The sequence below is a fragment of the Micropterus dolomieu genome, linkage group LG05, assembly GCF_021292245.1.
Source record: "Micropterus dolomieu isolate WLL.071019.BEF.003 ecotype Adirondacks linkage group LG05, ASM2129224v1, whole genome shotgun sequence".
In the NCBI taxonomy this organism is placed as follows: Eukaryota; Metazoa; Chordata; class Actinopteri; order Centrarchiformes; family Centrarchidae; genus Micropterus; species Micropterus dolomieu.
Window position 1 is genome coordinate 5518850 of NC_060154.1, and position 12175 is coordinate 5531024.

Below are 12175 nucleotides of genomic sequence, written 5' to 3' on the forward strand. Positions count from 1 at the left end.
TGAAGTCCAGGATGACTCTAGTGTCTCCATAATCCTTGAACTCTTCTGGCAAATGTTCCTTTATTCTCTCCTCTGGTATCCAGATCCTCACTGACCCGAGCACAGTGTACAGAAAGTCGCTCCATGTTGTAATAGTACGAACGACTGTGGACTGGCGGACTCCGTACCGGTCAGCAAGGTCATGCCATTTTAAACCCAGCGCAAGATAGTTGAGAAACATGAACATCTCATCTATGGGCTGCAGGGGAGGAGTCTGTTCAAAACAAATTAAAAGTTACATTATGTTTCTCTCAACTTCCAACTTCCCTGATCTTTGTGAGGCTGTATTATATGGTTCATGGAAATAATAATAATAATACAAATATTATTATTAGTACTTACAGCAGGGGAACTTGGCTCTGTGAAGGTGCCACTCTGTGCTTGTGTCACACTGACCATAGAGGGCAGCAAGGGCTCTATTAAAGCCCAGAATCGCATGAGTAGGTCATAGGATGCAAACCTGAATAAAAACATTCCAGATGTTTAGATCTTCATACATTAATGTATTGCCTGCTATGTAGCAGAAAGTAGTTACAACCTCACTCTATAACTTGTCATATTGTGACAAAATAAATCTACTTACCTAACTGGACCCCAACCAAAGGTTAAAATTGATTGTTTTGTGTTGTTTGTTTTTCCTTTACATATATGTCTTTCAGTTATTTGTTTATTTCTGTAAAATCTTCACTTTATTATCATCTTGCTGTTCCTGAAGTTTATACTTGCACTTGTAATTTGCACCTTGTTTGTTCTTCTTTAGTCCAGGACAGTATTTTGTCCTGTAGTGGCTATCATTGTTGGATTTCTGTTATATTCGGAAGAACTTAACTAATGGGACCATCTGAGGAGCACGTGAATGCACAATTACATCTACTGTACCTCCACCACCTGTAGGTTAATGTGAGCCTGCTGGACGTCTTACCTTGTGAAAAACCGTATGTCCTTGTCTGAGCCAGCAAAACGATGGAGACCAAACCGCTGATTTAAAGTCTGCTCCTCTATTTGTTTCCTCAGCTGGAGGATCTCCTCTCTGAGAGACATGTTTTCATCGAGAGCTAAGTCGACAACTGCGGGGTCCGGAGCCGAAGCATAGTCGTGGTCCAGGAGAGGTGGATGGGATCGTTTCCTCTCCCATACCATCGGTTCTGTACCTGGATGGGTGTAATTGTTCCACTCAAACAACTCTGGAACAGCTCCCCTCTTTAACATGCGCCTCCCTGTGTTAAAGACCGGCACACGAAAGTCCTCCTTTTTAAAATGTCGGCTACAAACTCGAGTATGGGGACTAACCTCCCTCCGGATAGCAGCAAACCATTTTAGCCTGGTTTCCGTATCAGAGGGAAATGTGTGAAAACTAAGTACTTTGTTGTACTTACTAGAGGCTTTACAAAAAGGCACACAGCAATGCTCAGCTTTACTATTACTGATGCGCTGAAATCCAAACTGTTGCTGAGACATTACTGCTTGATAAAAATCATAGCCTCGGTATCAGAAAGGAAGTGGTTTACCCACAGACTGTAAAAACCTGCAGATTTCAGCGGAAGTACCCCAGTGACGGTCCAATCCCAGGCATGAGGATCAGCGAGAGTTTGAGCGAGACAGAAAAGTCCAGCTGCAGCCCGCAGACAACAGGGGGCCGGAAGTTGAACTTACAAATATGGCTCGTCCCAGAAGACACCGCGTACAAAACGTGATGACGTTTATTTCGGCCTTTTCCTCCCCCAGTTCAAATATTTATTGCATCAATACAACATACAGACAAAAAGTATGAGTACAGAGCAGAGAACTTTCCAGGGAAATAAAAACAAAGAAAGGAAAATATATGTAATACATAAAAAGAAATAAATAATAATAATAAAAAAGACTAAAATAAATTGAAAGGTGCGGGGGTTTATAAATCTACAAATATATTGTATAAAGTACTAAAATTCACTGTTTTGATAGCTTGCGTGTTTTGGGATGACTTTATCATTCCTATATATAGTTTAATTTCTTTTTTGAGTTAGGTAAATATTGGTTTGGCATTAGTTTATTTCAGCCTTCGGCCTATCAGCTCACGTATACTCTCCAGCTGCATCAGCAGATTCATTATTTACCATATTTATAAAGATTTTGCTTTAATGTGGGAGAATGTAGTATGTTGCTTTTATTTGTTTTACTTTTTCTACCCAGCTAAATCAGTCCTTAAGAGATGTACACAATGTTGAAACTAAATATACTTTCTGTAAAAACCCAATTTGGGGTTTAAACTGTTCTCATACTGAGAAATTCTGGTCAGACATGTTGGAGTACATTCAGGTGTTCAAGTCTTAATAACTCCTGCCACCTATGTCCATCTCTCCTAACTAACTTCCTTATCCAGTCTTTTTAGAGAATATGTTAATTGTATCAATAGCAACTGAAAACTGTGAGGCATCATTTTAAAAATAAAGTGGTGTCATCAGCCAGGTGACTAATGATCATGTCTTTTTTTAGCTATTGTGATACCATTCAAGGGCTGATCTTAATTTAATCAAAGAGTAATTGACACAGATCAGAAATAAGTATGGTGAGACAGGACACCCTGTCTGACTGCACTTTATAAAACCTGGGAGGGTGCCTCCATATATTTTAACTGAACAATGTGCATTCTTGTACATAGTTTTAATAGCTGCACAAATGTGCCAAAGCCAAATTTTTCCAAGGACCGAAAGTTGTGTTCGACTGTGTCAAAAGCCTTGCAAAAATATAGAAACTTTTTTTTATAACCATCAGCATTGCTAAGATAATATAGTCAGTGAGGTCTAGCACAAGCCTGATGTTTCTCTGAGGGCGGTGCAACAGGGAAGGTTATTAAATTTAGGTCATTAGAGTAAAATCATCAAGGTTCAACTTTTTTCCACTGGAAGTGTGAAAGTGCTCAGAAAATGTCATGCCGTTCTGCATGTTAGCGATGTGTTGTAAACTGACAGTGTTTAGCACTAAAGGAAAGCTCAAAGTGACAAAACACTAGCCTAAATTTGCAAAACACTTCACTTCCATGTTTAATGCTAGATTCATTTAGGGTAAGGTGATGAACAAACAGATGACTATAAGTAGACTGCCCATTATACGAGTGATCAGAATACAAACAGGTTGAGGAAAATAATAAAATAATCATATAGAAAAACGTTTTACTTAATTGTACTTAACCTAATTAAATGTTAATTTCTGACATTGAGAACAGTAGTTTGACATTTAAACAGTTAAACATTTTTTAACACAAACTTTTCTGGAGCTTTCAACCACATTTCAATGTCTTCATTGGAGTTTGCTTGTCTTGGGTTCCATACTTAAATCACATAAAACAAAACCAAAATAACTCTAACTGCTGACCATGAGATACGGCTAAAAGCTTTGGGGGAAAAACCCCAAAAAGTGGACTCTTGTTGTGCCAGTGGATTTTTTTTGCCAATCTACTGTTTCCAAGGTCAAGAAGGAAATTGCTGATGAAGACCTGAGATGCAATTGAAAGCTCTGTAAAAGCAAACTTGAGTAAAAATGTCACACTTTCATTCATTCATAAATCAGCCAGAGAATATTATGAAAGTGAAGATCAGCAGCATGAGTCAAAATTCACATATAAAACAAGTCACATGCTAAAATGTGGTCCTGATTTCCACTGGATTCATTTAGCAAGTATGTAAATGCAGCCATTTAGTTTGCAATATTTCTGTGGCAATAGCACAGATAGCGACAGACATTATTACACTAGTATTGCCATACCAAAATAGATTCCAAACCTACAGTTATAATAATGATTATGGCACAAAATGCTGTCATCGCCATTCAGCCAAATACATAAAAGTTAAAACTCAAGAAATGCATTGCAATTTTAAGTAGATAAAGCCGTATTTCAGCTCTTCTGAAATTTGCAAAATTTTAGTGTCCATCAGTTGCAGCTGTAGTTTTCCTTCATGTTGACTTGGCTCTCCAAGACCTGCTTTGCCATGCTCAAGGGCTCAGGAACTCTTTGGGATTTCAGCTTGACACTCAAGGGCCTTGGGACTGTTTTGTTTTTCAACATGACAGGTAAGGGCCTGGTGCTTCTTTGTGATTTAAACACAACACTCTTCTGGATGCCATCAGCAGATGCTGGATTGAGAGACAGATAGACAAAGTATTTATAAGCTCTGTTGATCCAAAAGATAAAACCAAATTAGTACTGTACATCATCAAAGCATAACTTTACCCAACAGATATCACAGATTCAAAACACTATGACAAAGTTACACAACATCATTTTATTCAAAGCTTATTAAGTGACTTGATTGCTGGTCTGAGCTTCAGTGCTCCTGGGGTAGGGTTTGGGGCTGATGTTGCGTGCTGTTGAATGGAGAGGCCTGATTCCCACCTGACACCCGGATACACTCTTCTTTGTGTCTTTCACCCCATGCTTTCAGTTTGCAGGTCCTGGAGCAGTAGAAGACGTTGTGGCAGCGGCTACAAGGAGTCAGCTTCACAGACACAGAGCGACCACAGTGGTAGCAGAACTTAAACACTGGTTTCCTAAGAAAAGATTCACACAGAGAGCTGGAAACGGGCTGCTGAAAGATTTGTTTCCTTATTTTGCCTCACAGATCTCCGACAAAAATTTGACGCCGAGTTGGACAAGTACAAGTTTAAATGAGAGAAAACAGAAAAAGAAAAGGAACAATATGCAGGTGCCTTACATGAAAATGTATATGTACCTGTGTTTTTCTGTGATGGGTGGTAGGCTTTCACAGCTGGGGAGGGGAACATTTGAGCAAATGGCATCTTCTCCCGCGGACACAAACCTCATATTGCTACTTGTACCTGTTACATAAATGTACACACACACACACTATGATTTACAGCCACACTCAGAAACAAAATAATATATATAAAATCTTTTGGCCTTCCAAAAACACAAATACATTGTACTGACTATTCACTGTGAGGTAGTGTTCTCTCTCTAAATTCTCTCTATCCCTCTGACCGGCAGTCTGTCTCAGCAGATCTCCCATCATGCTCAGCAGCTGGCGTCGTGCTTTGAATATTTCCCTCTCCCGCATGTTCAGAGCGTGGAAGGGAGTGTTGGCAATATGCAAGTCCTAGATAATAATATACATCATACAGACAGCTATTCAGATCAAATTATGCAGCACAGAAAAAGTAATGAAAAAAAACAACTATGCAAAGCCTTTTCTCTGTGTTTGTATGAGTGCAAGTGTAGGACATTATGACAAAAATATGATTTATTTGTAATAAATCATATTTTTGTAAACATTGTATGGATTAGTTTTTCGAGTTTAACTGAAATGCATACTGTGTTTCTACAGTTGGTCTGTTACCTGGTTGAAGGAGTAGTGGGCATAGTCGACTGCAGTTCCCACAACATCACCCACTGGCACTGGCATCAAGATGTCGGCACCAGCCTTTGCTAACATGTCCAACTACATCAAACACACGCGCGCACACACGCGTGCACACACACACGCACACAATTCAACCTCATAATTTTAAATGACTCAACATAGAGATTGCTTTTTTCCAGAAGAAGTACAAATTGAAGGGCCATTAGTGGCATCTAGCCGTGAGGCTGAAGATTGCAACCAACTGAAAATCCCTTGCTTCAACCTCCCAAGCTTGTCAAAAATAAACATTGTCAACACGGTCACCTTCATTTTAGAAATATTAGAAATGCCTCACAAATGCTGCTTTGTCAAAAGTCCGCTGCTACATAAACTGACTGTATGTGCTAAAAGTGAGTGTGCTTGGGTGTCTACCAGCTTAGCTCTGCTGCCACCTAAGTGGTAGTTGATATTGGCGAGGACACAGAGGGCGCTGCCCACCCTGAGGCCGAGGGGGATGTTGGGATCTGCACCTCCATTCAACAGTTCCTCCACTGCCTGGGCAAGGAAAATAAATAGGTTATGGCCAATAGGAGGTCTCGTGTGTCTGTGTATGGGTGGGTGGGAGGGGGTGTTTACCAGGTCATTGCCAGCTGCTATAGCCAGGGAGAGAGGTGAGTGTCCACTCCAGAGGAGGTCTGTGCTGGCTCTGTGGGAGACCAGGAGGGCTACCACCTTACTGGCGTTCTAAAACAAAACAAACACTCGTCATTTAAATTGACCACACTGATGAGAAAACTTCATGACTTGTTGAAAGTATCATCAGTGATGGTTTGTATAGGCATAAGAGTGTGCAAGTTCAGTATGTACTGACCCGGTAGTCACTTTCCCTCTGGCAGGCCATGTGCAGGGCCGTTCGGCCTCCTTCTTTGAGATCTGAGCTCTTATTAGTGCTCAGTGGTTCCTGGTCCTTCATGAAAATCTGTAACAATCAAACAACAACCTCAAACTGAAACTGTTTTCTTACAATTAAGATTAGTAATGATCCTTGAAAATGCTTAAAGGACAAAAACACACTTTATCTGGTTCATAGATCTCGTTCTGGTCGCATGCCTGTGCGTCTGGGTCAGTGACAGCGTGGAGCAGCAACTCTGTGATTCTGGGACCTGCTGGACCCGGCAGTGCTGCAGCTACATGCAGGGGATACAGGCCTTTTCTCTACAAAAAGGATGAGATGTTGAGGGGAATTGTATGGTTTATGGAAATGATGGATGCTGTGATTTTTGTTTTATGTGTTTATAGATTTTTTTTTATGTTATCAGATATCACTGATTTGTTTTCTTTGTGGCTCAACAAATGTGTATCCCCCTCCCAATGATACTGTTTAAAAACATTTATCACAAAAAGATGCCCTAAATTAACTGAACTTTGATAATGTCTGAAACCAAAAAAAATACACAAGTAAAACAAATAATAAATTCCTGCCTCAGGTGGTAGGGGAATGTCAGTGCGAGCTCCAGACAGCAGAAGTCTCCTGACGGCCTCAGTGTCAGCTGCCATGATGGCTAAAAAGAGGACAGGCATGGGGACCCTGGATACATTAGGGTCAGCTCCCCGTTTCAATAACAGCTTCAGGGTGTTCAAACGAACACGGTGTCTGGTCAGACAGACACACAACACATAACATTTACAAAAATAAACAGAGATACACAAATAAAATCGGTGTCATCAGAACACAACAAACATTAGCGAAAAAGAGAGGACAGAGGGAAACAGAACTGACTCAGTTTTCATGGCAGCCATTTTGCGTACAGTCTCCTGTGTGTCAAAGCGCTGAGGAATCCCCGTGCGACTCAGAGCTTCTGCTGAGCGCTGCATCACTTCCTCTGTGACCTGGATGTTATAGTTGCTGACGGAGCAGGCAGAATCAAAGGTTGTCAATTCTTTGTCTCTGCCCTGCTGCAGATGGAGAGTTGAGCAGACAACAGTGAGTTCAGACAAGAACCAACTTATCAAACCTATTATAGAACGGGATCTGCTTTATACCTGAACTCTTCCTGCTGCCTTAACTCGACATTGTTCCCACTGCACGCTGCCCAGTACAATGTGACCATCCAACACCTGAATGGAGCACTTGACACCAGACACGTCTTCACTTCCTCTCCCCTTTACATCCTCATGAATACTCCTTACTGTCTTCTCCCCATCTTCCTCAACCTCCTCCCTCACAACTATATTCTCTTTTCTTGACTCTGTTTCTCTCCTCTCACCAAATTCAACATCTTCAAATTCTCTTTCCTTCTCTTTTAACTCACTTTCTCCATTTTCCCACATTTGATCACATCTGCTCTCTATCTCTCTTTCCTCCCCTTTGCTCTCTTTCTCATCCTCCCTCTTGCTCAGTTCTTCTCGCTCTCTAACATTCATCCCTCTCTCTGTCTCCTTGCAGTCTCTTCCCATTTCTTCTCCCTCTTTCTCTTTTCTCTCCTCCTGTAGGTGTTCAGTGTCTGCAGGGGTCTCAGACTCATTCAGGCCAGGCCAATGCTGCTCAATGATGTCACTGGACATTTTACTGCTATGATATAAGATGTGTTCTGTTAGTTCTTCCGCTGTCCTGAAAATACCACAACAAACAGGGAACTTAAATTAATAAATCAGCTTGTTTTAGAGACACACTTCGTAACCAGTCAAAGGGTGGTAACACTGTTGTAGGGTGTGACAACTCTAATACAATTTGCTTTGTCTTAATTCTTAATAGTGGGTCAGATCCGCTGTGCAAAACAGGATATACAATATATACAGTTTCTGCTGAATTATATGTTAAAGAGGCAATCAGCTACACTCCTGTCAAGAGAGACGACCGGTTGTTCTGCTTGATCAGGTCCGTGTTTGTAGTCTGAGGTCTGTTGTTAAACCTGGTAGTATCTGACGTGAAGTCCACTTGGCTGATCCGGGGACTGTTCCCACATGCAGATGAAGATGTCAAAACCTGATGATATGTTACAGTGCAATTATCTTCAAAACGTGGTTTCATATGTGTTATCTTTTGATACGGAGATGATTATAAAACAAAGATTAAAAACTACACTAGGTGGAATCTTACTTGAGTTTTGGTTAGGGGTTCAGCTAAAGTGGTGTGCAGAGACTGAAAAGGGTAGTAGAGGACATGGCACACAGCCAGGGCAGACATGCCATCACAATTCAACTTGTCAATATCAGCACCCATATCCAACAAGAGCTGGATCACATCGTCATGGCAGTTTATCTGAGAGGTACAAGAAACAAAAAAAGTGAGAAAGAGAAAACCATGAGATTAAATCCAAAGAATGCTGCCGTTTTACCAACCATGATTGGATACCAATAAAAGAGCAAATTAACAAAAAACTGAATCATTAAACAATGGGCAACACAATGAATAACTTGTTACTGTGGCAGCGATCAGTGCAGTGTGTCCCTGTGAATCTGCTATATCAGGGTTGACCAAACCGGTCTGGAGCATCTGTGACACAGACTGCAGTTCCCCTCGGGAGGCGTGCTGGATCAACAACTCTGAACTGACTTCCAAAGGCCCTTTAGGACCAAAACTTTCCCTGTTCAGAGAGAGAACAGCTGCCACGTCCCAGCCCATATTTTCACCCTGTAGCCTAAGAGACACACAAATACATACACATACATATATACATATAATTTCAGTTTACTTGCAAAACTGTTGTGTGTTTTTCACTCAATACTGGTGGCAGTGCAGTGTGTTTCAGTACCAATACTCAAAACTTTTTTGATACGTGTCTGACCTGTGTTTGTGTATGTGAGCCTGCATGCGGGCATGTAAGGGAAGGGTGGAAAGTGGGTCTCGCTCATAGCCTCTGTGTGGATAAGCGTCTGGCTCATACAGCTCGCCAAAAAAGTGCTGATCCAACTCTCTTCTTCGGCCAGGGGGCAGCGGCAAGTGGTCACCATCTGTTGAGTAACTTTCGATGCCGGACGGAAGGATAAAATCATCATCTGACAGCAGATCTGTGTCTGTAACCACCTGAGGAGAATCAGGAATCAATTGATCTGGTTCGAGTTATGTCACAAAGCTCATAGAGTTGTCCATTATAGCAGTACTTTACCTCAAAGTCAGTCCTGGCTTTTGTCTTTGGACCATTAGTGGGAGGCTGATAAGCAGAAGAGAGGTCAATTAAGAATCAAAAGAAACATTAACATAGTCAATGGGTCCTATTGTTTAGCCTCGCAATGCCATTGGATAGTAAATGCATTTACAGGTCTGGCCATAAGGCCATGAACTCATGCAACCTGCAAACTTTCCTGGAAGTGCATATACTTGTCTCAGTGGACTACATATATCAACATTGAAAGGAATAAAATCCCTGAAAATCTTCTATGATTAATAGAATGTCCATCCATCGCCAATCGCTTATCCCACGTACAGGGTCGCACATAATGGACCAACATAATGTATTTGATGATTCAGATTCTAAATGTGCTATTTTGTATAACTTTAAGTTTAAACCAGATTTGAATCATTCTAAATAAATTATTTCTGGTTACAGTATTTTAAGTTATTGCAGTACCAGTATTTGAAATTGTTCCTGTATGTGAGCAGTAAAATATAGTTAACCGTTTTCATCTGGGCTTTGTTTGTTTGCCCAAATATCTGCTTGTTGCGCAAGGCAGACAATGTTTGTGGAATGTTTTGGAGGTTGGTTGTTCAAGAACAGGCGCAAATGTTCTGAAATGTTGGGGGTTGCATGTACGGTGCATTGTTTAGTGACAGGTGTGAATGTGGGGATTTGTAGAATCCTTTAATGTGTTAAGTAAGCTAGCCAGTATTGTGTGACTTAAGCGGAACGTATCACATAAAGGATTCATTTGCATATTTATACTTGAACATACTCTAATTCTAATCTATTATTTCCATTTCAGAATGACACCTTAAAGGAGAGGTGTTGGCTACAGTGTGAATGATGCCATTGATGCTGTCCAAAGTGGAGTGAGTGATGTTGAGATGGAATCGTACACCAGTTATTCGAGTTATAAGGAGGTAGTTGAAAATGTAGATGAAGTGGACAAAGACAATTAGACATCCACTGATTGTCCAGCTGAAGATGATGAGGATGATGATGAGGACATTGAGCCAACCATGCCAAGCCAACCTGAGACTTGTGACTGCTCAGAAGAGACCATCCTCAGGTAATGGGGGTCCACCAAAATGGGGTCCCAGCCAAGAGATTATGTGAACCACCAATGGATGTGCACAGGGACATGGTTGCACAATTCCCGGTGAAGAAAACTGCAGAAAATGATATTCTAATTAGCTCTGCAGGAAGTGCAATGTCCGTCTCTGCTTTTCAGAGGAAAGGAACTGCTTTTGGGACAACCATTGCAAGGGAAAACTGGACAATGGTTCTTTGACAGAGTTTTCATCCAGTTTTTTCATTTTTAATAAATTATAAAAATATGACTGTTGGGTGATTGTTAGTCATGATAACTGTTACAGTACTATCCACACTGCAAATGAACCCATAGTTATTCTGTATATTTGTTCAAATGCTTAAATTCTGCTCCCAACTAGGCCCAATGTTGCAGTATTACAAAGTTTCCCTAAAAACGCAATAAAACATTAAAAAATCCTTCATTTTCTGCTGGCCCTGCAATGGACTGGCGACCTGTCCAGGGTGTACCCCGCCTTTCTCCCGATGCCAGCTGGGATAGGCTCCAGCCCCCCGCGACCCTGTACACAGGATAAGTGGTTGGCGATGGATGGATGGATGGATGGATCATTATCTGCTTTAAAGGCCTATTCCCTCAGACATAGACAGACACAGTGGGCGGGCAGCACGGTGGTCCAGTGGATAGCACTGTGGCCTCACAACAGGTCACAGGTTTAAACCCATGCCTTTCTGTGTGGAGTTTGCATGTTTCCCCCACCACCAAAAACATGTTAGGCTCTCCAGTCAGTGCCATTGAACCAGACACTGATAAAGATCTGGAGTTGGTCCACTGCTACCTTGAGGGATGGATTAAATTCAGAGAATGAATTTCACAACAATAACATGACAATAAAGTATCTTCTTCTAAACCTCCTCCGCTGCTCTGCCCAGAATCTCTCATCCGCTCTGGTCTGTAAACAGAGCAGCCAGCCAGCTTGATTGCTGCATTCTGGTTCAACCAGCCAATTTAGGTTTTACTACATGGTGCAACAATGTTTTGCTTATAGGATTGTCCTGTCATCCTTTGATGACAAAATGCAGCTGTGACAAAAGTATATCAGTGGAGCTTTAAACACAATCATGTATCCTTAAAACAGACTCTTAAAACTTTCCATCAGTATGTCTCCTGTTCGACCAGACGGGGCAAGACTTTAGATCTGTGTTATGGATCGGTGAGAGGTGCATACAAATCTGTACCCTTGGCACCTTTGGGCTCGTCAGATCACAATTGTGTACATTTGCTGCCTACATATAAGACTGTTTTAAAAAGGGAGAAAACTGTGATCAAGGAAATTAGAATGTGGTCAGAAGATGCTGTGTCCTGTCTAAAAGACTGTTATAGCTGCACAGACTGGAACATTTTTAAACAAGACTGTGGTGACGATTTGGACTCAATGGTTGATGTTACATGTTCATATATGGCTTTTTGCAGGGACATGATAATTCCATGTAAAAAGGTAAAAATCTATTCGAACAATAAGCCCTGGGTTACTAAATCAGTTAAGTCCTGTTTACAAAGGAAAAAAATAGCATTTAAACACGGAACAACTATGGACTTACATGTGGCTACTAAGGATTTAAAGGTTGAAA

The 12175-nt window shown here is 41.2% G+C and overlaps 2 protein-coding genes across 4 annotated transcripts in view; both read right to left on the bottom strand.

Moving 5' to 3' along the window:
- Nucleotides 1-1699, bottom strand: part of LOC123970705 — a 25722-nt gene extending 24023 nt beyond the window's left edge. Inside the window, exon 1 of the mRNA XM_046048919.1 lies at nucleotides 1496-1699. Within this exon, the coding sequence (XP_045904875.1) occupies nucleotides 1496-1497 (2 nt within the window). The 5' untranslated portion in view covers nucleotides 1498-1699. The remainder of the gene's footprint in view (nucleotides 1-1495) is intronic.
- Nucleotides 1700-1716: 17 nt separating this feature from the next.
- The window catches only part of ankmy1 (ankyrin repeat and MYND domain containing 1), a 12742-nt gene continuing 2283 nt past the window's right edge, over nucleotides 1717-12175 (bottom strand). The window contains exons 4-20 of one of the 3 annotated variants that reach the window (XM_046048915.1): nucleotides 9485-9529; nucleotides 9164-9402; nucleotides 8800-9016; nucleotides 8476-8637; nucleotides 8288-8361; nucleotides 7419-7947; nucleotides 7156-7331; nucleotides 6858-7029; nucleotides 6450-6590; nucleotides 6247-6354; nucleotides 6012-6119; nucleotides 5808-5930; nucleotides 5373-5474; nucleotides 4967-5132; nucleotides 4749-4854; nucleotides 4412-4566; nucleotides 1717-4152 (exon numbers count right to left, since the gene is read on the bottom strand). In XM_046048915.1, the coding sequence (XP_045904871.1) occupies nucleotides 3950-4152; nucleotides 4412-4566; nucleotides 4749-4854; nucleotides 4967-5132; nucleotides 5373-5474; nucleotides 5808-5930; nucleotides 6012-6119; nucleotides 6247-6354; nucleotides 6450-6590; nucleotides 6858-7029; nucleotides 7156-7331; nucleotides 7419-7947; nucleotides 8288-8361; nucleotides 8476-8637; nucleotides 8800-9016; nucleotides 9164-9402; nucleotides 9485-9529 (2826 nt within the window). In that variant the 3' untranslated portion in view covers nucleotides 1717-3949. Of the gene's footprint in view, nucleotides 4153-4411; nucleotides 4567-4748; nucleotides 4855-4966; nucleotides 5133-5372; nucleotides 5475-5807; nucleotides 5931-6011; nucleotides 6120-6246; nucleotides 6355-6449; nucleotides 6591-6857; nucleotides 7030-7155; nucleotides 7332-7418; nucleotides 7987-8287; nucleotides 8362-8475; nucleotides 8638-8799; nucleotides 9017-9163; nucleotides 9403-9484; nucleotides 9530-12175 lie in introns of all 3 variants that reach the window. The other 2 variants (XM_046048914.1, XM_046048913.1) reach the window with 2 other exon arrangements.